The sequence below is a fragment of the Dromiciops gliroides genome, chromosome 3 (genome assembly GCF_019393635.1).
Source record: "Dromiciops gliroides isolate mDroGli1 chromosome 3, mDroGli1.pri, whole genome shotgun sequence".
In the NCBI taxonomy this organism is placed as follows: domain Eukaryota; kingdom Metazoa; phylum Chordata; class Mammalia; order Microbiotheria; family Microbiotheriidae; genus Dromiciops; species Dromiciops gliroides.
The window spans coordinates 306,389,540-306,414,755 of NC_057863.1; the positions used below are offsets into that span (position 1 = coordinate 306,389,540).

Here is a 25,216-nt window from a genome sequence, read left to right on the forward strand (position 1 = left end):
TAAATGATTGCAAAAAATGTGAATGTACATTGACCCAGAATATAATATGCAATTACGCAGCACTTTCAAATAATACCTTTTTTTACTAAGTATACAATTTTGTGAAAAATCAGAACATATTTAAATACAAGTTAAAACACAACACAACCTTAAAGAAAACTTTTTTTTTAAAAGAAAACTTACAAATGTTCCCCCTTTTTTTTTGAATATGCTTATCAAAAATAATACTTCTAGAATCAATTTACACTTGCCATGGAAACCAATTTGCCAGGGAAATGCTTTATAGAGTTCGATCACATAATCAGTTGAGAGAAAAAAATAACAAAAACAACTCAGAATATGGGAGCACAATACTCCCAGAATTAACATTGTATTATGAAATCAAAACCATCTTGCATTGTTTCAAAATTAGATGGATGAATGAATAGAAGAAAATACACATGGAAGAACAAAAGACAATGAAATTCAAACTAGGAAAATCAAATGAATGTAAATGACTGATAATAAACATTATTAAATGAATATGAACTTAACATTAATAAGAGTATTACAAAATATAAACTTGATCACATGACTATAAAAAGCTTTTACACATATTCTCTTTTTTTTAAAAGCTAAGTATAAAACACAATCTCAAAAGCATGAAAATCTCTATGAAAATAAACCCATACTATTAATTTCAAAATGTAGATGTAATAGCATAGAAATCCTATGTAACCTCTGAACTGACATTATTTCTCTGAGTGAATTTAGAACACTTGATTCCGATATCTAAAATCCCCAATACTTATATTAATACTTTGCTGCTTACTTCTACATTTCTGCAAAACATATCTTCTTGAAATATGATGATGGTTGTCATTTTTATTTTTATTCAGCTTAAGGTTGTCTTCTTTAACCCCTCTATATTCTCTGTCCTTTCATAATATAAATGCTTTATAAGGTTACTAATTAAAGACAAAAGCAGATTAGCAAAATTATGAACAAAATGAGCATCTCTGGAATTTAAACCACAGCAGGTCGAGTCAGAATCACAGCCAGGCTGGGGAGGGGCTGAGGTTGATTGCTTCAGCAACTGAGTAGAAGCTGCAAATGCAGGTAGAGAAAGCTGTGCATGCTCTGAGGGAGGGTGGAGGAGTAGGAGGTAGTGCCAGAGGAGGGGGAGGAGGTAGGGCCCCTAGAGGAGGGGAAGGGCAATTTGAATCAGGCTTGGTTTCAAACTCAAGTCTGGGTTCCCCTTCCCCTGCTTCTAGGGGATTCCTCCAGGCATGTAAAATTAGAGCAACAATTAGTTTTTGAATTTGGAAAAGCTGCAGGAGTCAGAGGTTTCTCTGAAAAGGCATGGTTGAAAGAGGGAGGGTATATCTATATTTCCTTGTGTGAGCACCTTGCTGACTCTTCTAACAAAAATAAAAATAGAAAATCCACAAAAACAAAGCATTAACACGATCTTATCTCCCATTTGTCTGGTTAAACAGACTAAAATCAGAAATAGGGTACTTAGGGAGTTGAAAAAGTCCATTTGAAAATTTAAATAGAAAACAGCCAGTACTTAGCAGTTTAAAGGGACAGGGCAGGGGAAATTTCTTACCCAACCGGAAGATCAGAAGACTGAGGTTCAGCTTTCTTCTTTCATGGTCAGCCATCTGTAAGGGGCTAAAATTCTAGCTAGTCTGTCTAAAATATCTAATGAGTGGTCGCCAATAAATTATAAGCTTTAGCAAGAGTTAGACTTTTAAGCATTTGCTAAGGAGAATAAGAATTTGGTGAAGAAAGAGAGAAAGGCCTAGATTCATCTATCAAAAGGAGAGCGCATCTTTTGCTCCGCTCTCCACCAGAGTCCTCACAAAAGAGAACAAAAACGGCTAGCCTCACCCCCTTTTCCTCCCACACACAAACGACACTTGCTGACACCAAAGAAAAGCCACATCTTGCTCTCAGACGCCTTCTCCTCATGGTGGAGCTTTCCTACAGTAAGTTTCCAGCAGGTGGCATTATTCCAATCGTTCCTTTCCATACCTGTTGGTCACATTTCTCCATTCTCTAACTTCCTGACATAGGTTAGAATTGTTCTTGGCTTTATCATACTCTTTTTCTTTTTTGGTTCCTTAGAACCTCTTCCTTTCATTCTTTCAAGGAACATTATTCTCCCCAATAATCTGCGTAGTAGAGAAATATTCCCCAGCCCTTTTGCCTTTACCCTTTTCTACATCTGAGGAGAGAGTTTAACCTATAGTTGCACGTAAATATCTTTCTTGGCACTGACAGAAACACTAACATGGTACACACTCTGCAGTTTACCTCAGAGTTGTACTTTTCATTCTATACTTGCTGAAATAAAGATCTACAATCTTGTCATTCTTCTGTGTATTTCTTGTGGTACTGGGGCTACTGACTTAAAGAGAATAGTTTTTCTGCCTTTTCTTCCTGGTTTGGCTTGCTTAGCTGCCTTTGACCAGAAATTTGCACATTTTTGCCAAAGATTTTCTTTTCTTTTTTTTTTTTTTAGTGAGGCAATTGGGGTTAAGTGACTTGCCCAGGGTCACACAGCTAGTAAGTGTTAAGTGTCTGAGGCTGGATTTGAACTCAGGTACTCCTGACTCCAGGTCCGGTGCTCTATCCACTGCACCATCTAGCTGTCCTTTTTTTTTTTTTTTTTGGCCAAAGATTTACTACAAACAAAAACTTCTTATCACTTTTGTCTCTGAGAAAGTCTAAAGTAAAAATTCATCTACTAGCTACTTTTTAATGCCCCTTACAACTTCTTTCTGTATAACCATTGCCTGTCTTGCAACTTCCCTAATCTAGTTCTAGCCTCTCATGCTTCTATTTTGTACCTCCCCATTGTTTCAAAATTTATTGAATTATCTATATTGTTTAGAGCACTATAGTAGATCATAGGATCATAGATTTAAAGCTGGAAGAGATTGCAGAGACCATCAACTTCAGCTCCTTCATTAGTAAGGAAAATGCTGAGGTACAGAGAAGTGAAATGACTTGTTCAGGGGTTAAACAGCTAGTAAGTGTCTGAGTTGTGATTGAACTCACACCTTCTGGAATTCACATATAGTGCTCCACCCATTATAGCTGGGTACAAAAGGAGGCATGATTCCCCGCTGCTATTCTTAACCTGGGGTTGATGAATAGATTTTAAAGGATCCTTGAGGTTGCATGAAAAAAAAATTACTGCTTCTTTGTTTTTATCAGGAAATAGATATTCTGAGAAGGGGCCCAAGGGCCTCCCCAGACTTTAAAAGGGTCATGTTGCAAAAAAAAAAAAAAAAGATTAAGGAGCCCCACTCTGAGAACTCAAAGAGTTTGACCTCAGAAAAGCTGAGGAAGAGTGACTTGTTCCCTGCCTTTTTGGTTGCAGTCAGTCCTGTTGCAGCTTTTGAAAAATGTAGTAAAATATGTATTTAGTGGTGTTTGGTTACTTTTGTGTCATACATGTAGAGCTGGAAAGGACATTTAAGATCAAGTCGAACTCATTTTACTAATGAAGAAACTGAGAGTTTTCTTTCTTTACCACTTAGACTCAGTTTGAATTACTGTGTTTCCTTGAAAGAAGTAAGCTTAATTTCTTATTAAAAATTTTATATGTTAGGCTGATTTTTCTCCCTTGTTTAGATAAGTTTGACTTAGTTTGACATTTAAATCTTTAAAGATACTCTATTTGAAATGGTATGCAGTTAAGCTTTTAGCTTGCCTCATGTAATTGCAGTGAAAATGTAATGGAAAACTAGAAATTTCTGATAATATTGCTATTTTGAATCTCATTCAGTTCATTAAGTATAGATGCTTTTTGGCTTATCAGGTTTCATTATGAAGCTATGTATTACCATGAATAGTAATGAGCAATGCTGCAATACTTTCATTTGAACAAATTCATATTTGACAGGTGTTTCATTCAAACAGCAATTAAGTTTTTGTTGGGGTGGTATTTTCTAGTTGTTTAAAACATCTTTAGATGAGCTATAGATTGGAATTTAATTTTAAAATAGGCACAAGTTCTATTCATTGTTGATAATGTGAAATCATTCCTGTTTTAAAAATCTTTTCAGATGGAGATCTTATAACAATTTTCGATAGTTCTGATCTTTCATTTGCAATTCAGTGTAGCAGGATATTGAAACTAACACTGTTTGGTAAGTGTTAAATTTTTTTTTTTGATATATTAACTGCATTATTATTTCATTTCATTTCCCCCTTCCTCCATGTGTCTTGTTACAGACTCTTGAGTAAAGACATCACTACAAATTTCAGAAACTGGAACTTTAATAGAAAATTTATGTTAGAAATTAGAAACTTTACTAGAGAAAGTACTAAATTTACTTTGAAAATGTAGTTCAACTCAAAGCTTCTGACTATATATTTTAGAAAGCCTTTAAAATACATTTTTAAAAGTAGACTATATTTAGAAATTTAACAAGGTATGAGAATAGTTTAATTTGGCTTTTGAAGAAACCCTATAATTCTATGTATTTATTTGTGCATTCATCCATTCACTCATCCAACTTTTTTTAGAACAGAAATGTATTTTTAAATTTTCCAGTTACATGTAAAGAGTTTTCAGCATTTGTTTTTATAAGATTTTGAGTTCCAAATTTTTCTCCCTTCTTCCCTTCCCTCCCCCCCTTTCCAAGACAGAAAGCAATCTGATATAGGTTATATAAGTACAATCATATATTTCTACGTTAGTCATGTTGTGAAAGAAGAATCAGAACAAAAGGGAAAAACATCAAAAAAGAAAAAGAAAACAAAGAAAAAGTAGAAACAGTATGGTTCAGATTCCACAATTCTTTTTTCTGGATGTGGAGAACATTTTCCATCATGAGCCCTTTGAATCATTGTATTGCTGAGAAGAGCTGTCTGTCACAGTTAATCATCACACAGTATTGCTGTTACTGTGTACAGTGCTCTTCTAATTCTGCTCGCTTTACTCAACATCAGTCCACTTAAGTCTAGGTTTTTCTGAAGTCTGCCTGCTCATCATTTCTTAGAGCACAATAATATTCCATTACATTCATATACCACAACTTGTTCAGCCATTTCCCAATTGATGGATATGTCCTTGATTCTTTGCTACTGCAAAGAGAACTGCTATAAATTATTTTTGTACATGTTGGGTCCTTTTCCCTTTTTATGATCTGTTTGGGATATAGTGGTATTTCTGAGTGAAAGGGTATGCACAGCCTCATAGCCCTTTGAACATAGTTCCAAATTGCTCTGCAGAATGGTTGGATCAGTTCACAACTCCACCAACAATGTATTAGTATTCCATTTTTTCCACAGCTTCTCCAACATTTATTATTTTCCTTTTTTTTTGTCATATTAGCCCATCTGATAGGTGTGAGGTTCCTCAGAGTTGAAACCCTTTAATTTTGGGGGGGAGGGGGGCAGGGCAGTGAGGGTTAAGTGACTTGCCCAGGGTCACACAGCTAGGACGTGTCAAGTGTCTGAGGCCGGATTTGAACTCGGGTCCTCCTGAATCCAGGGCTGGTGCTTTATCCACTGCGCCACCTAGCTGCCCCAGAAACCCTATAATTTTTTTTTTTTAACATTGGCTATATTTTATTGTATTTTTATTTTGTCAAATATTTCTCATTTACATTTTTTTAACATATAAGGTATTTTATTTTTTCCGTTACATGTAAGGATAGTTCTCAACTTTTGTTTATACAAGCTTTACAATTTCAGATTTTTCTCCCTCCCCCCTCCCCTAGACAGCAGGTAATCTGATATAGGTTATATCTATATATCTATATCTATATACATATGTATATATATAGATATAGATATACACACACACATATATATCCATAATAACATTAATCCTATTTCTGCATTAATCCTGTTATAAGAGAAAAAATCAGGGCAGTAATGCAAAACCTCAAAATAGAAAAAAAAAACCAACAGCACCCAAAACAAAAGAAATAGTATGGTTCGATCAGCATCTATACTCCACAGTTCTTTTTTTCCCTTGGATTTGGAGATCCTCTTCTATTATGAGTTCCCTGGAACTCTTCTGTACCATTGCATTGGTGAGAAGAATATAGTCCATCACAGTAGGTCAACACTCAATGTTGATGATACTGTGTACAATGTTCTTCTGGTTCTGCTCATCTCACTCATCATCAGCTCACGTAAGACCCTCCAGGAGAAACCCTATAATTTTAAAATAATATGGTGATACTTCATTTATCCAGGACTACTAAAGAATGAGCTTTTCTTTTTATGTAGATTTTTCCAGGTTTTGAAGCTTTTCCTTTTAGCCACCAAATTTTTTAATGACTTATTTGCATTAGCTAACTAGTTTTGTGATCTTGGGTAAATCATTTAATATTTCTTAGCCCCACCTTCCTCTTTTGTAAGTGAAAGGGCAGTCTTTCAAGATCTTTGTAAAAAACAAATATGCTGCTCTGTGTTCTTAAGCTGAATGTGCTGAACATAATTTAAATAAATCCTGAAGGTCCCTTTCAGTTCCAAATTATATGATTGAAAGAAAAGGGACAGGGTATATATTAAAGGGATGTGGCAGTGAGGGGCAAGAGAATTTATTTTGGTTGTTAGAATGCACAGAGGAAAGGAGACATCTAGAAAGGCTGAGTACCTTGACTGCCTTCAGTCAAATTTAAAAGCAATTAAAATGTTTACTTGGGAGGTTTTAGGGAGGCATTGAAAAATTTTAAACCAGAGAGTGAAAATTATTTCATTTCATTTTAATGCATAAACATCTTTTCATTCATTCACTCATTTATTCATTCATTTATCTTTCCACTTATTTTTAACATTCTTTTAAAAAATGTTTTGGAATTCTAGCTTCTCACCCTCTCTCCCTTCCTTCTTTCTCCCATTGATAAGGCAAGCAGTATGGTTTCAGTCATACATGTGAAGTCATGCAAAAAATATTTCCATATTAACCATGTTGCCCCCCCCAAAAATCCCCAATCCAACAACCTCTAAACAATAAAAAGCATGAAGCACAAAGAAAGTTAAAAAAAAGTATACATAAAGAATTCATCTGTTCTCTCTGGAAATGGATTGCATTTTTTATCATGGGTCCTTTGGCATTGTCTTAGATCAATGTATTGATCAGAGTAACAAAGTCTTTCACTTTTTATCATCTTTATAATGTTGTTATTACTGTGGATGATGTTTTCCTGGTTCTTAATTTTGCTCCAGTTCATACGAGTCTTTATGTATTTCTCTGAAACTAATCCTGCTCATCATTTCTTATAGTACAAAGTACAATTCATACTACGTTGGGTCATTCCCCAATTGATGGGCAACCCCATGATTTCCAATTCTTTGCCACCACAAAAAGAGCTGTTATAAGTATTTTTATACGTATGGGTCCTTTTCCCTTTTCATTAACAATTATTTGCAAATAAAACTATCAAAATAAGACTTAGTAATGAATTATATTTGTATTCTGTATTCCAGACTTGGATAGTTGTATCGTAACATTAGGTTACTTGCTCAAATTATTGATAACCTCTGTTTTGGTACCTTATGAGTGATAGCTTTCCTTTGTGAAAAAAAATTAGGATATTGTTTAGTTAAAACAAGGGTACAGATAACTATTCAGATCAGTAAAATCAGAATTACAAATTAAATATTTCTCACAGTGATTTTCATATGGGTTGGAGTGTCATGTTGCCAACCTTCAATTTCTATTTTCTATACATTCCTAATGAAAATGTTACCAAAATACATATGTGTATTTACCTTTTGAAGCCTTTATTTTGAGGAAATAGTGCTGTTGTAGTTATAATTTGCCAGAAGGCACTTTAAAAGAAAATCTGGTAGAAGGAGACAACTAAAAACAAATTAGCATTCTTTGTTGACAAGGATGACTTTGCAGTATGACAAGGGTGGGATGGTACAAAATAGAAGTTTAATGATACTTTTTCTCTGATGGTGAAAAAGATAATATTAAGGGAAATATTTTGTGGAAAAGGAATGTAATGTTATTAATATTAATATATAAATGTTCATTACTTGATATATTAACATTAGATATTCTATGGATTAATATTAAGTATATTAATATATTAAATAATGGGTGTGTGCTATACTCTTTGCTAGGCACTGGGGATACAAATGAAAACATGATAACAGTCCTTGCCCTCCAGGATCTTTTCATTCTATGTAGGGGGATAAAATATGGATTAAGTGGATAAGTAAATACGAGATGGTTACAAAATATATTCACAGTAATTAGGAAGGCACCTAACAATTTTAGGAATCAGGAAAGGCTTCTTGAAGGTGGTCTTTGCCTAAGTGAAACTTTGGAGAGGTTCTATGAGACAGGTGAGAAGAGAGCATCACTAGCTTGGGGTACAGTCTATATAAATCATAGAGGTGGGAGATAGAATGGCATTTATTGGGAACCACAAGTTGACCAGCCCAGCCAGAGTGAAGAGTGCATTATTGGGAATAATGGGTAATTATCCTGAAAAGAAAAGCTAGAGCTACCTTCTGAAGGGCTGTAAGTGCCAAACAGAAGAATTTGTGCTTTATTCAAAGGGCAGTGAGGAACCTCTGAGCAGCCTTGGCAGAGTAGTTAGTAACACAGCTCATTTTATGCTTTAGTCATGTCAGTTTAGCAGCTGTGTGGAGGATAGATTGTAAAGGAGAGAGACTGATTTTAGGGAGGCTATTTAGGAGCCTCTTGGGATAGTTCAGGTAAGAAGAACATGAACTAGGTGGTCCTTGTGTGAGATGGAGAGAGAATTGACATGGCAGCCTATCAAAATACATGTGTGGTAGAGTGAAGGAGAGTGAAAAGCTGAGGATGACACAAAAGATATGAGCCTGAGTGACTAGAAAACTTATGGTGTCATCACTAGATATTTAGAAAGTTAAGAAGGAATAAGTTTTAGGGGAAAAGAAATATTGAATCATTTTACACATTCGGAGTTGGACATATTAACATTGGAGGTTCCAAAGTAGAGAAGTGAACATATCAAAAAAGATTTTTTTTTAAAACTAAAAGAATTTTAAAAAACCTTAAAAGTAGATATTGGTGGAAAAGTGTTAAGAAAGACTTACAGGTGAAGGGAATGGCATATACATAAGAAGTATGCAGGAGGAAGTGAACTAGTTTTGTGTAGGGGTTAGCAATCAGCAGAAGGTTTGTGGAGGATTAGCAGAACATGAGATCAGGGATGGGAAGACAGTGGAGGAATTTAAATTGTGTTTAAAGTAAAAGGGAGTTGCTGTTCTCCTTCCCTCCCCACCAAAATAAAGGCCTATCTTAAACATTTTTTTATTTAAATGTAAGGATAAATACTAGCTTTTTAATAAATTGGCTTTTTGAAAAAAGTTCTTTTCACATGCAGATAAAAATGGATAGTACAATTTTTCTTTTTTTTTTTCTTTAAAAAAAATGCTTTTTTGACTATTGGTATGGGGAACTCCTGGTGATGAAACTCACTTTTACATACAGAGCAGCACCTTTATAGTCTTATAGCCTTATTGGCAACTTGAGGTTAAGTGACTTGCCCAGTCACCCACACACAGCCCCACTGTGTGAGAGGCTGAACTTGAACCCAGATCTTTCCTCATTCAGAAGCCAGCTCTTTAGACTCTCTACAACTTTTATTCTTAAAATGATCCTTTACTTTTATGTAGATCCATGTATGACCAGATCATACGTTTGACAATTAGAAGGGATTAGAAAAGAAATCTAGTGCTATTCCCGGATTTAAATATGAGAAAAATTTAGGTTCTAGATCCTTCAGTGGGGTCAGGATTTGAATCTTTTTTAAATAGTATTTTATTTTATTTTTTACCAATTCCATATCAAGATAGTTTTCAACATTCATTTTTGTAAGATTTTGACTTGCCCCAGAGTCACACTGGAAGAAAATGACTAAACTGGGATTCAAATCTAGATGACCTCATTTTAAATCCAGTACTTTACCCCACCACACTGTGCTGCCTCCCTCAGATTTCACATTTTGAATATCAGTAGGGCTTTTAGATAGTCTAAAGACTCATTCTGGGGGGCAGCTAGGTGGTGCTGTGGATGAAGCACCCTCTGGATTCAGGAGGACCTGTGTTCAAATTTGACCTCAGACACTTGACACTTCCTAGCTGTGTGACCCTGGGCAAGTCACTTCACCCTCAATGCCCCACCAAAAAAAAAAAAAAAGACTGATTCTTAGCACCTTCCACCTGCTTTCTGGCACCTCCGCTTCATGTGTAAGCAAAATGGGGCACATGGGAGTAAAAGTTATTTTTTATTTTTCTTTGTTTTATGTGTTTCTTTGGCATTTGAAAGTACATGGCCAACCAACTATTAATTTAAACGGCCAGTTAAGTTGTTTTCATAATTCTGGATGTGTTGTAAAGACACTTGACATCTTTTAAACATAACAGCAAACATTCACATGTTGTCTTTGCAGTAGTCGCCTTAGGAAATCATACATTTTGTTATAATAATTGCAGTGTTTGAAACACATGTGGAACTCCTTTCTTGAAATTGTCTCTAGAGTTTGTTGTATTATCTGAATGTGCTTAATGGTTCAAGTTTTTATTTGGTGATCTAGATGAGTGATCAGCATGATCAGTACCATTGTGGGGAAAGTCAACTAGCATTTATTATTTATGTACTATGGGCCAGGCACTATATTAAATTCAGGAAAGGAAAAGAAAATGAAATGTGCTTTATTTTTGTTTGGCTTGTATACTGGTTCTGAAGGCAATTCCAAAAGAAGTTAAAAAATATTTTGAGTTAAGTTCATTGGAATAGCTTCCCAAGGTGACTACTTTGAAAGGGACAACATTCAGTAGGATATCCTGAGGCCCTCTTCATTTCTGTACTGGACTACAGTAGTAGTCTTTTAATTGGTCTCTTTGCTTCAAGTCTTTTCCTTTAATAATTCGTTCTCCACACAATTGTTGAAGAGATTTTCTCATAGCATGGATTTGACTTTGTTTCTTGCCCCTTTTGCTTCCACTACTTTTCCTGATTAAACTTCAGGGGCTCTCTGTTTTCTTGAGGAGAACATTTAAACTTCTGTTTGACATTTAGTCTTTCACAACCTTGCCCCAACCTGCCTTTTCATCCTCATTAGACATTATTTCCTTCTCTCTAGTACAGCCCATTTCTGGTCTCTTGCTATTCCTCACACGACATTCCATCGGTCACCTCAGTCCTTTGGATTGACTTTTATCCTCTCCTATTAGAAACATTCGTTTCCTCAGCTCAGATACTGCATTCTAAATGAAGCCTTTTCTGATATCCTCAACCTATTGCTAATGACCCTCCCTCCCAAGTTACCTTATATATATTATATGTGTACATGTTGGTTCTCATTGTGTCGTTTGAAATTATATGGAGGTGCTTATCTATGTCCCAAGTTTTAGGGAACTTAGCTGGGGTTTCTGATATATTGCTACTTATAAATTAGAGGCTATAGCACCAGTTTTGGGCTTTAAGCATTTATTAAAGCATATTAAATATTAGTAAAGAGAACACATGGCTCTGAAAGTTCAGAAGCCCTACGTGCTTAGGGTAGAAGAGAAAGAGAGAGAGGCTCAGCTGCCTCTTCCGAGTCTCAGGCCAAGAGAGCACGTGAGAGAGAGTAAGCTTTTTGTGGTCTGCAGGACCCCTCATATACTACTCCAAGCTAATTGGCTAGCATCATTCAAATCTATTGGTTTACTGGACTCGAGGGTGGTCCATGAGTAGTATGTGCTGAGGTCAGAGTTCAAAGGACAGACCCTCTGGGGGGAAAGGTTTTCAGGTAGTTGTGGTTTTAACCTCTATTGTCTGTATTTAGAGTTTTAGGCCCAACTTTACTGACACTCGGCTGGCTCTTAAACAGATCAGGCAAGGCTCCAGACTTAGGCCTTCGAGCGGGAGCCTCTGGAAGTCCCAAAACCCCATTATTTTCTCCCACCATGATAAGAGCATGTTACTTGAGGGCAGAGACTATTTGTTGTTGTTGTTGTTGTTTTTTACTTTATATACCCAGTGCCTAGTATACTCTCTGGATCAGAATAGGCTCTTGATACGTGGTGTTGATCCTCAACTATAAAATGAGCATAGTAATAGCTACCTATTTTGCAGGAAAGTAAAAATAACATTATACATAGTCACTGTTACTATTGATGGGAGAGAAACCAGGTCTTCTCTGACATATACTCTGAAAATATACATAATATAACTTTTTGTGTGTGTGTGTGTGTGTTTTTTTTTTTTTTGGTGAGGCAATTGGGGTTAAGTGACTTGCCCAGGGTCACACAGCTAGTAAGTGTTAAGTGTCTTGGGCCAGATTTGAACTCAGATCCTCCCGAATCCAGGGCTGGTGCTCTATCCACTGCGCCACCTAGTTGCCCCAACATATACCTTTTTTTTTTTCTGGGGCAACAGGGGTTAAGTGACTTTCCCAGAGTCACACAGCTAGTAAGTGTCAAGTGTCTGAGGCCAGATTTGAACTCAGGTCTTCCTGAATCCAGGGCCAGTGCTTTATCCACTGTGCCACCTAGCTGCCCCCAGCATATAACTTTTACAAGAGATATATAAATGTTTCAAATTGATAAATGAATAGTTAAATGAGATTGTTAATCCATAAGTAGAAGTTTGATCAAATTCAGTCTTACTAATGATTTTGTATGTATTTACATGTGCAATTTAAGAAAGCCTTTTCATTCTATAAGGTGATAGAAGGAAGTATTTATATCAGCTCTACTCTTTTTGTTCTTTGTGTTGCACTGGTTTTATTCCATAACCTCAGAGTTTTAAAATTTGTCATTTGTTAACACATTATTGTCTGTAGATGTTATATAGGGAGCTTAAGGTTTCTAGATTCATTGCTCTAGAACAGGGTTGTTAAATGTAGACCCTGGGCCACATGTATCCCACAACACTTCCAAGTGTGTCTGGAACCAGATTAAAATGTAATTGGGAAACATGTAACAACATATATAAAAAGACAATAAAATGCAGATAATATTTAAAATGTGTTTTTCAAAGTCAGTATGTAGCTCTCAAGAATCCTTATGTATGGTTTAGTGGCCTCCCTTTCTATTTGAGTTTGACACCTCTGCTCTAGAACGTGACCTGTAATCTTCATATGCTTTCATTGGGATTATGTGTCAGTTTCCTTTTGAAAAGCAACTGATTATAAACAAAAATAACTTAAAATAAGAAGAGCAGGCTATTTACTCTTCTTCAGAAGGAGAAGCACCCTGTCATGATGGATAGAAGAGCTGGTCTCAGAACAAGGAAGACCTGGGTTCAGGTCCTGCCTCTGTCATTTTCGCGTTGTCACCCTGGGCAACTTAACCTATTTGTTCTCTAGGCTACTGGTGTTAGATAAAATAAGGGCTACTAAACCATATGTTAGGATTCCTGTGGGTACACATTAACATCTATATTTTAATGTATTTCTACTTATTTTGGTAAATATTTCCCAATTATATTTTAATCTGGTTTCAGCAGCACTTGTTAGTGTCTGTAAGAGAGAGTTGTGTATTTGACACATTTCTTCTAGACTCTAAATTACAGAGAAGTTGCTGACCTGCATTAGCAGAGGGAGTTTCTTCATCTAGGAATTCCCTAAAATAGTGAAAATGCAGGTCAAATCTTCATAATCCCTGTGACATAAATATTATGTATGATTGTGGTTTCATGTTTTAAAACACTTGATTAGATTTTATATTATGATGCTGGTGATCATTGGGCTTGGGCAAAATACTCCTTACTAATTTTAAGTAAATTGATGTTTCCCATCTAGTTAATGGGCAGCCAAGGCCTCTTGAATCAAGTCAGGTAAAATATCTCCGTAGAGAACTGATAGAACTTCGAAACAAAGTGAATCGTCTCTTGGATTGTTTAGAACCACCTGTTGAACCTGGACCTTCTACCAGTCTCCCTGAAAATGGTAGGTTGTGAACCTGTCTTTCTCTGTCTTGTGATTATATACCAAGGAGACACTGCCTTCCTCTGCTGCCCTTTTTTACCCCCTAAATCCAGACCTATGATTTATCTGTCATTAAAAGATGAAGTCATTTGCCTATAGTTTCCTCAACTTATATGTATCAGGCATCTGCCTCCATGAAGATAAAGGAAAACTGTTTTATGAACATTTCCCTCCCTGAAAAGTTATTATCTTTAACAACATATAATAGATACTCTGTAAGTAATTGACTATAGTAATTAGTCAGTTACAATGACTTTGGGCTACAATTCTTCATCAGAATATCTTGGGGCAGGGGGCAGCTAGGTGGCGCAGGGGTTAAAGCACCGGCCCTGGATTCAGGAGTACCTGAGTTCAAATCCGGCCTCAGACACTTAACACTTACTAGCTGTGTGACCATGGGCAAGTCACTTAACCCCCATTGCCTAAAAACAAACAAACAAACAAACAAACAAACAGAATATCTTGGGGCCTCACAGTAACACCATTCTTAGCAGCCTGTGTATTACGATTGTAGTAGGTGGAATAGTGTTGTGAGACCCTTCTTTTTGTACCAGTAATAAACCATATTGAATGGGATTTAAGGTAGACTACTTCATAATGAATTCTGTGTCATCTAGAAGGGGATATTATAATGAAAGATCAGTGAACAATCTTCAATATCGTTTGCAATATTTTAATTAGTGTATAATAAAATGTGGAAAAGTCTTGATCTTTCTTCTCCTTTGACAGAACTCTTGTTGCTAATAAGCCTGTTTTTATCCCACTATAGGATACCAAGAGGTTATCATCAATGATTGCCAGCTATTAGTGTGTATGTGTACAGATGCTTGCATGCACTTCAGTTTCCCATATATAAAATGTAAACAATATTTGTCCTGTATCTCTTTTCATGGGTTGTTAGAATAAATACCCACTGAGGACCCTGACCGTTTTAGAAAAAAGTAGAGTATAAACTCAAGATGTTGATGTTTTATTTTTATTTTACATAGAAGAATAACTTTGTTAAATGTATAGTATCTTGGATATGCTACAGCTGTCTGGTGTGGAATGAGACTCCTATGCAATTTAAACTTAAATTGAACTCTTCAAGGTTAGCTTTTGATAATTTTATGAAACTTCTTCTAGAGGCAGTATGATAAAATGGAAAGAAAACTAGTCATGTAATTCTGGTCTGTGACTGGATAAGTCTTTTACTTCTATGGGACATTGGTGTTCTCTATAAAATGAGAGAGGTGGTTCACATATAGTCCTTGCCACCTCTAAAATTCCCTGATCTAAAATATGCGATTAAAAAAACACTGAGTAAAAAGTATGCTACATTTCTCTTTCCTATAACTTTATTAAAGATATTATGTTAGTAATAAATATTATACCCGTATTATTATTTATATTTAAAATGAAAATTAATCTTCTTCCTTATCTATCCTTTAGATACTGTGGATAGTAGGGAAGAAAAACCCACTGCTTCTGATTCTTCAGGCAAACAATCTACCCAAGTGATGGCAGCAAGTATGTCTGCTTTTGATCCATTAAAAAATCAAGACGAAATCAACAAAAATGTCATGTCAGCATTTGGTCTGACAGATGATCAGGTTTCAGGTAAGAATGCATGTTTTAAAAGGCAAATTAAAAACTATCTATGTTTGATACCTCGGCTTCCTCTATTCTTGCTTCTCTTCCCCTCAACCGCCCTCTCCCCCAACGCTTTGCATTCCGGCTTCTGACCTCATCAACTGAACTGAAACTATTTTTTTTACCATTGGTGTCTTAATTGGCAAATTCAAGTTCCTTTTCTCAGTCTTCTTCCTTAACCTATCTGTAGTAGTTTATACTCTTGACTCCCTTTTCCTCCGAGATACTCTCCTCTCTGGGTTTTTATGACACTGCTCTCCCAGATTTCCTCCAGTCTGTGTGACTGCTCTTTAGTCTTTTTTGTTGACTCATCATCCCTGTACCTTTAACACTGGTGTGAGGTCTGTTTTTTCTTTTTCCTCTATATTCTCCTAGTGAACACATACACTCACACAAGCTTAATTGTAATTTCTCTGCTTGTGATTCTCAGAGCTATATATCTAACCCTAGATGTCTGACCCCTTGTCTCAAGTCAGCAGCTGCCTGTCCTACTGGGTGTCCCATAGGCATCTTAAACTCAGCATGTCCAGATAATAACACATCTTTCCTCCCATATCCACCTCTCTTCTTAACTTGCCTATTTTTTTGAGGGTACCACCATTTATTCCAGTCATCCAGGTTCACAACCTCAGTGTTATCTTTGATTCCTCATTCTATCTAAGCAGATAATATATCCAGTTAGATGCTAAATCTTACTTTTCCTACCTCTACAGCATCTCTCCCATATGTCTCTTTCTCTCTACTCATAGTTATTCAGGACTTATCACCTGTCTTCTAGACTATTGCAGTTGCCTATTAGTTTTCTTGCCTCAAGTCTCTCCCCTTCTCTCTGTATCTTCCACTCATCTGCCAAAGTGATTTTCTCAAAGTCTAGGTCTTATTATGTTGCCCCATTACTTAAACTCTAGTAAGTTCCCTGCTGTCCCTAAGTTTAACTGCAAATTCCCCTGCTTATTATTTAAAGCCCTTTACAAGTTGCTTCCAGTCCACCTTTTCAGAGTAATGTATACATTACTCCCTTCCATCCAGTCTGTGGTCCAGCCAAACTTGCCTACTGGCTGCCCTACCTCCCTATCCCAGTCAATACTTCATCTCTTCTTACTTTGCCTTTGTACAGATTATCTCCCATGCCTGGAGTTCTCTCCCCTACTCACCTGTTTCTTAGACTCCCTGTCTCTTTTTCAAAGTTTCTGATAGCCTCAGCTGCTAGTGCTTCCATTTCTTTGTCTCCCCCTTTCTCTCTTCTTCCTCTCCCCCAAATTATCTTTTATTTATTTCGTATACATATATATATGTATATATATATGGATTATATATATATACATATGCATATGTATATACATATATATATGAATTATATATATAATTGTATGTATTCTATGTATATGTACATGTTGTTTTTGTTGATAGGATGTAAGGTTTTTTGAATTTAGGGATTGTTTCATGGTTGTCTTTGTTTCTTCACTATCTGTGCTAACCTGCAGTATCTGTCACATGGTAGGTGCTTAATAAATATTTGTTTATTGATTAAAATTTGAACTATATTAAGAGCTTACTTTAGAATCATAGCAAGGGAAAACTAATGTGTTGTCTTCTGCTTTTGGGAGCTCCTCTATATTTAAGCCAAATTTCCAGGTCAAAAACATTCTTAGTCTCTTTTTTCCCTTTCCTGCATATACAGTTCTCTCTTAAATAATCCCATTTCATATATTTCTCATCATATGAAACAAACAATTAAAAGAACAGTTGCTGTTTATAAATTTTTTGAAGTAGGAGAGCTAACCGTTTTACAAATTACACATATTTTCTTAGCTAAATCTGAGAACGTGATTCCTAATCTCGATCATAGGAGATGGGATTTCCTGAGAAACATTTGCAGAGCAGCTAAAGCGTAAACGAACAAATGTAGACTGCAAACTTAACTGCTACAGTGATGGTAGGTGGAAGGTGTGATTTGAATTATTAGGATTGTAAGAGTTTAGATTTCATACTCTAGTCAACATAGTCACTGTTGAATTGTTAGGTAGAGGCATGATATGACTCACTTATTTTGAGTAAATATATATTGGATTGTAGTAAGGAGAAACTGCCTAGAAAAACATCTATGAAGTTTTTGTACTAATAATATAGGTATGTTGTGATGCCTGAATTAGGGTGTTGACTATCAAAAGGTGAACCTGAGAGGTATTGCAAAGAGACAGGTTGATTTCAGGGCTGTATGCCTACCTCAGAAAAGATCTCTAAGGATTATTTAAAACAAATTTTTTTACCTTCAAGGTCAGTGGAACTACCTCTCTCAGGGTCTAGCTTGATTTTGTCACAGTCTGAATTTCCTTTGGTCAGAATGAGTGATGGAATAGTGTAATAATGACATTGAGATAGCTGCTGCTTCTTATAGGGGGGAGTTTAGGAACATAGTCTGGAACTGCTTGGAAAACAGCAAGTAAAGAAAAAATTTAAAAGTTGAAGGAAGGAAATACTTGGTTCTTAAGCAAATCTATGATATTATTAATGTGACTATTCCTTCCACTGATGCAAAATACAACCCTTCAGACCCTTCTAATCCTTTGCAATTCTTGTCCATCTATCCTTCTATAAATCCTCCATTGAAGATCCATTCAGTATACTGAAAGCATTTTTCTGACATTTTTAATAGTTTAAGGTTACATATATGGCACCTTTAAAAAAAGATTTTACTTGAGGCTTAAGCTTGAAATATAGTTCCTTTAATTTTCTTTTTTTTTTCCCTGAGTATCTCACTTGCTTTGAAGGAAATATTAAGCACCTGGTATGTGCAGAGTTCTATGCTAGGTTCTAATTATACTTTTCATCATTCTTCAGGACCACCCAGTGCTCCTGCAGAAGAACGTTCTGGAACACCAGATAGCATTGCTTCCTCCTCATCTGTAGCTCATCCACCAGGTGTTCAGCCCCAACAGCCACCATATACAGGAGCTCAAACACAGGCAGGTCAGATTGAAGGTAAAAAAATAAGTTAAATGATGAAATTAAGCACAGTTTTAAAATGAAAAAATCACTAGAATTATATTTATGGTATATTCAGAGCACTGCTAGCTAAATACTATGAATAGATTTAAAAGCTTTGTAAGTGTTAGTTTTTAAATTTTATTTTTAATATTCTACAGGAAAACACCAGGTGGTGCTCTAGCTATATATTTTAAAAGCCGGGTGGTAGTGTATATTTTCATTTTGTAAAGAGGGGTAAGGTAGCAGGAAACCATCCATTTGATTTTCTTTTTTTATGGCACAGAATCATTTTGTAACTTTTGAAATCATCTTATGTTCTTGGGTAGTTCTTTTATTGTTCCATTGAATACTAGAATGAGTTCTGGGCAAAACTTTGGGAATTGACACTTGGTGATGGGTGGGGAGGAATTATTAGCATGCCCTAGATTTTAGGGCTTTCCTCTATTCATTCTATCACTCAGTTATAACTTCCAGAGCATAAATTACTAGAGTACTATGAATTAGTAGAGGCAGATATTGATTCAAGGAGGAAACACAAGTGGAGCTTTATGCAGCCAGTAAAAATGTGATATGTGAAAATCACATTTAAAGCACTTCAAATCTATAAGAGCTTCATAAATATCACTTAACAAAATTCCTATTTCAAGAATTTTGCATTCTGATGAACAGTTGGAAGGATGGTTTTTAAAATACCATTCGTTTTCACCTGAAATAAATATACTACATTAAACCAAACAATGATAATACAATTGTTCTGTCCCAAGGATTTGAGATTTCTATTTGATAAGGATTTAAGTCTTTAGTATGACATGTAGGAACTTTTACATTATACCATTACTAATGCAAAGTGACCTTGTTAAAGTATGCTACTGATTAGTGCTGTAGAACCATTTCTGTGTGTTTTGGAACAATAGATTTTCATTTAGGGAACATATCCATTATTACCTAAACCTGGTAATATAGCTTTGTTACCAAAGCTGTTAGTTTTGCTACTTCAGAAAATACTTTATTGATGTTATAAGATCTCCTGTTAGAAATAAAAGCTGCTGTTTTTAAAATCTCTTGAAATTGATTTTTAAAAATTATTTCAAGCAGAAGCACCAGGTGTCTACTAAGTTGATAAACACTGATGCTTATTGACTGACTTTAGCCAAGATACATACCAAATGCTTGAATCAAAATCATGAAGGAAATAGGATTGTTTACATATTATTTTGGTTAATTAAATGTTTTAGTTTTATTGTTGACCTTTTGTTTTTTCACTGTTCATTTCCCTTGACTCTTCTAACATTTAACCTTTCCTTATAACAACAACAAAAAATTTGAGCAAAGCTAACTGATAGAGCTCTGTCTGACAGTATAGGCTGCTTTGCTCATCCATAATCTCCATCCCTCTGAGATGAGAGATGGAGTGTCACATTTGGAGCCCCTTTTGGCTGGAACATAGAATGTAGGAAGAGAAGTGATGGATGATAAGACTGGAAAGATAGGCTAGGGCCTTGTTATGAAGAGCTTTAAAAGCCAAAAAGAGGGTTTTGTATTCTATAGTAGTGAGGCAATAGGGAGCAGTTAGAGTTTGAGTAGTGACATGATCAGAGCTGTTCTTGAGGAGAAACACTTAAACTCCTCTGTGGAAGATGGATTGTAGTGAAGCTAGAGACTCAAGGCAAGGAGGCCAGTTAGTAAGCTAGTACAGCAGTCCAGGTGACAGGTGACGAGGGCTCCAACTATTAAACCTCTCTGAGACTCAGTTTCCTCTTTTATAAAATGAGCATAATAGCAGCCTTAGGGTGTTGTCAGGATCAGAGGAGATGAAAGCATTAGGAATATCAACTATTCATGTTTTGAGTATGTTTGTTGAACTTTACAGTTTTTCTCTTCTATTTTAATGTGTAGGTCAGATGTATCAGCAATACCAACAACAGGCCAGCTATGGTACTCAGCAGCCACAGGCTCAGCCTCCACAACAGTATGGTATGCAGTATTCAGGTAAGCAGCTGATAGAAGGGATTTAAGTTTATGGTTTCAGTGGTATCTGATTTTAACTACTTGAATTTTACATTTACATTTACTGTGATTTTATTTTCAGAAATACATGTAACACTACTTTGTACTTAATTATTGTGGTGAAGAACATTATTTAATGTATTTTTTTCAAATTTCTAATACTTTCCATGTATTTTAAACCAGCAGTTCATTTGGACTTAAGTAAGAGCATCAAACACACGTTTTACTGGTTCTAGCAATGGTTTAAAAACAACAAAATAAAGTTTAATTTCACTGAAATCACTGAACACATGACATATCAGAAAAGCCTAGTTTGCAGGAAGCAAGAACTTATCACTAAATTAATCACAACTAAGGAGACTGCCTCTCACAATCTTAGATGACTTAATACTTTTTTAAAGGAAAAATCCAGTTCACCTTATCACCTTCAAATATTTCCATAAGTTTATCTAGTTTGAATCCTCTTGGTTTGTCACAGTGAAACCAGTATGCTTGATTTTTCCTGATAATCCAATATTTGAAAGGCTAATCTCACTAAATGATTTAACCTTCAGATTCCATAAATTTAGTTAGATTTTTAACAAATTTTCTGAAACAATTGAAATTAGAACAGAAGTTATACATACAAAGTAGATTGAAATGGGCACATTTAATAAGTATTTTTAGTTAAGAGGAAAAATATAGATTATAGGTTTTGTTTTACCCTAGGCATGGAAATTAATTATATTTAATAAATGTCTAGTGGAAAGCTGCAATTAAGTTTTATAATTCAGATGATAACTTTTATTGGGGTTGGAACATGGCTTAGTGGAAAGGGCATTGGATTTAAAATGAAAATTTTTGAGTTCAGATACAGGTTCTGCCCCTTACTGGCCCTGTGACTTAACATTTCTAGGCCTCAGTTTTCTCATTAGTAAAATGAGAGTTTGGAATTAGGTGACCTTAGGTGTTCAGCTTTAAATCTTTAGTGACGATGGGAGACGTGTACTGGCTTTAGTGTTTTATTATTATTGTACTGTGTCATAGAAAATGAAGCTGTTGAACACAGAATAATTTGCCAAATGTTAAATGCTGTTATGAAGCAGGGTGTTGTCTAGTTTTTGTTCTGAAATTTAGTAGTCTCAGGCATTTGATGAAATGTGACATCAACAGGAATTTAACTTTTTTGGTTGTATAGAGATTTTCATTATAGTAATATTGGCTGTAATGCAATTTAACTGTATAGCTGCCACGTCTTTCTTTGTGGCACAGAAAAAAAAATTTTTAAACCCTTTTAAATGTAATTTTTAAAAAAACTATACTATTTTAAGAATTCTTTTGAAATAATGCAAATTTTAATTAAATATTTCATGTAATATTAGAAGTAGAAGAAACCTTAAAGATCATCTGTTTGCACTTTCATTTTTACAGATGAGGCATCTGGGTTCTGGTGAGATTTGGTGACTTGCCAAAGGTTATACAATTGCTTAGTGTCAGAGTTAAGCCCTGTGCAGCCCCACTTATAAGCATGTACTTTTTCTACTATACCATACTGCTAAGAAGCTGCAAAAATTCCATTTCCTTTAAGCTTCACCAATAAGTTTTTTGAAAAGGAGAAAACTTATGTTATTTCTCTATAGAAATTGAGTTGGAATTTGTCAGTCAAGCATTTATTAAGTTTTTTAGTTTTCTTGCCTCTCAGGCAAATGGTTAATGATAGATTGCCTTAATGGATGCTTCTAGACTTAAAAAAAAGAAAGAAAATCTCAAATATAAACATTTTGAATTGAGCAGTAAGAACCAGAAAATACACTTTACTCCATTCTTTTTGCTCAAAACCTTTTATACAGAGTGGATATTTTTGTCATCCTACTTAATATACTGGTCCCACTATCTTTTCTCTCTCAGGCATCTTATGTTATTTTCCCAGCCTTGAATTTTAAAAAGTAGATTATAAAAGTCAAACTAGTTTTCTGTAATAATTGGAAAAAGCTCATAAAGTCAAAGTTTTTTAAAAATTTGATTAGTATTCAGTTAGAGGCTCACAAAACATCTTTTTTTTACTTCATGGATAAAAAACTTGGATTTTTCCGTTTATTTTATACTAAGGAAAAATGTATGCTATAGAAAAGTTCTCTCAGAGGCCTAGAGTCAGTCTTGGTGTTCTGAGCCCTTTTAGTCCCTAAGAAATTTATTTATTTATTTACTTTAAAGAAAGGCCTATCACTATATTCCCAATTTTCTTTAGTTTTCTTTTATTTAACAAATCAAAAGGTATTAACAATAGCCAATGTGGAGAGCATAAATTGTGGAAATATGAAACTGATGCTTTTTGACTTGACATTTTTGACACACATTGGTGGGTGTATCCTCTTGACCCTTGGCCATTTTCAGGTTTTCATGGACTATTACCAAAAGGTTTCTTTCATGAGTAAATTTTGAACCCAAGTTCAAGGTGAGTTCAGAATATACTCAAATGAATTCTTCGATCCTTATTTTATGTTCAGGGCTGTGCGTATTTTAATAATTTTCTTATGTATCTGGTGTTTAATGCTGACAGGATCCCAGTCAATGGAGAGGTTTCATTGCAAGTAGCTGCAGGTGTGTTTCATAGTAGAGATAAAAGCTTTCAGTTGAAGCAGACTTTTCTTTTAAAAAACAAAAAACAAATCACATCCTATGGGAACATGTTGTAAATTATGAATACATATGTTGATGGGGGTGGGGTAGCATTTTCATGCATTTAAGTGCATGTATGCTAATTACAATTTTAAACTAAAAAGGGTAAAATATCAGATGTTAATTCTGAAAGGTGCTAATATTTCAGGAATTATGAAAATATTTAAGAAATTAAAAATTAAGCAAAATGTGAGTTTTTATGGCTTACAGGAAAGAGTAAACAATACCTCATTGCCATCATAAAATGTATCCAACAGAACTGTGATGCTTTTCTTAATTTTGCAATACATTATTTTTTGCAAACGCTCTGTAGGTTCACATTTACGACGATCCACTAGGAAATGAGATATATGACATTGCTTTTATGTAGGTCTTCCTACTTACTATATTATGACATTTCTGTTAATGCCCTTCCTTTATCTCCCTCTAAAATAACATAATAATTGAACTAAAGAAATGAACACTGGCTTCAGCTTTTACAAAAGGAATTTGTAGTTAAAATGAGTTTTCTATTTCTGCAAGTGCATTTGCTACATAGCATTTGATAATTATTTGGTTTTTGAAATAATGCAAGATGTAATTTGCTACTGTGCTTGCTTTGTTACAAATGCCTGTGATTTATTTGTCTAAGTTTGTTAATCTGTGGAGAGTCTTTCTGACTACAAAGGCCTTTTGACCCTTATGTTAAAAGTTATTAATCAGATCACACACACACACACACACACACACACACACATATATAGATTGTTATTATTTTACTTTTCCACCAGGCTACAGTCAGCAGGCTGGACCCCAACCTCCTCAGCAGTTCCAAGGATATGCTCAGCAGCCAACTTCTCAGCCTCCAGCTCCTGGCTTTTCTGGACAGCCGCAACAACTTTCTGCTCAACCTCCTCAGCAGTACCAGGCGAGCAGTTACCCTGCACAGAATTACACTACCCAAGCCTCTCAGCCTACCAGTTATACCCCTGCCTCTCAACCTGGAATGGCTCAAAGCCAGCCAGGTGCCTATCAACCAAGACCGGGCTATACTCCACCTCCCGGAAGTACTATGACTCCTCCTCCAAGTGGGCCTAACCCTTATGCACGCAACCGTCCTCCTTTTACTCAGGGTTATACCCAGCCTGGACCTGGTTATCGATAGGGAAACTCAGCTGCTTATTGATTATGTTACAGGTAAATGCAGCTGTTAGCTACTTTCCATCCCAACAGACTCAGTACTACTTTTAATTTGTATTAAAGTTCAGAATCTCCCCTTCCCCCCAAAAAAGGCAGAGCATTCTTTATGGTATCACTGTTGCTGTTAATTGAAAGTATAATTTGCTGGAATAAAAGACCAAAACAAATCTTCGTTCCCCCATGCTTTAAATTGTATCAGCTTCCTAGTTTTTTGTTGTTGTTTTTTTTAAATTTTGAAACACTACCCCTGTGTGTGTGTAAAGTGATTGAATTCTAGCTTGCCTTGTCCAGAGGATATTAAAATGCTAGGTTGGTTGAGATTTAGCCATATTCTCTGGCTTGTTTTTACTATTAACATGATGTACTAAATTAGATCCCTTTGAGAAAAAAAACAACTAGGTATTATGTAAAAATAGTAACATTGACATTGAATGGCTAATAAAATGATCGAATTCATTATTTGTCTTGTCTTAATCCAGACAGTGGGGTAATGCTTTTAAAAGGTGAGTCAGAAGAATTAACTTCCTTTTATGCACTTCTTGCATGTAAATGTCTGAAAGCTCTTGATAAGAAATTCAGTTTTCTAAATACCCTAAAAACTGTGTATCAGTAATTTCCTTTGTAAATTCTATGCATTTTATTTTATTCATTTGAAAGCATTCCAATAAGGGATCCATAGGTTTCATCAGAAAACTATGCCAAAATGTTCCATGACAAAAAAAAAAAAGTTGAGTATTCTTGCTTGAGCTATTGAAGGGATTGATTTCATCATTTAGAACCATGGGGCTCTAAAAACCCAAATTTAAAATAGACCT

The 25,216-nt window shown here is 35.3% G+C and overlaps 1 protein-coding gene across 4 annotated transcripts in view; it reads left to right on the forward strand.

Annotated features, from left to right (window-relative positions):
* The window catches only part of TFG (trafficking from ER to golgi regulator), a 37,461-nt gene extending 12,604 nt beyond the window's left edge, over positions 1 to 24,857 (forward strand). Inside the window, exons 3-9 of one of the 4 annotated variants that reach the window (XM_043993252.1) lie at positions 4,062 to 4,145; positions 13,752 to 13,898; positions 15,369 to 15,536; positions 18,411 to 18,539; positions 20,454 to 20,546; positions 23,104 to 23,144; positions 23,993 to 24,129. In XM_043993252.1, coding sequence (XP_043849187.1) covers positions 4,062 to 4,145; positions 13,752 to 13,898; positions 15,369 to 15,536; positions 18,411 to 18,539; positions 20,454 to 20,546; positions 23,104 to 23,138 — 656 coding nt within the window. In that variant the 3' untranslated portion in view covers positions 23,139 to 23,144; positions 23,993 to 24,129. Of the gene's footprint in view, positions 1 to 4,061; positions 4,146 to 13,751; positions 13,899 to 15,368; positions 15,537 to 18,410; positions 18,552 to 20,453; positions 20,547 to 23,103; positions 23,145 to 23,992 lie in introns of all 4 variants that reach the window. The other 3 variants (XM_043993251.1, XM_043993249.1, XM_043993250.1) reach the window with 3 other exon arrangements.
* The last annotated feature ends 359 nt before the right edge of the window (positions 24,858 to 25,216 follow it).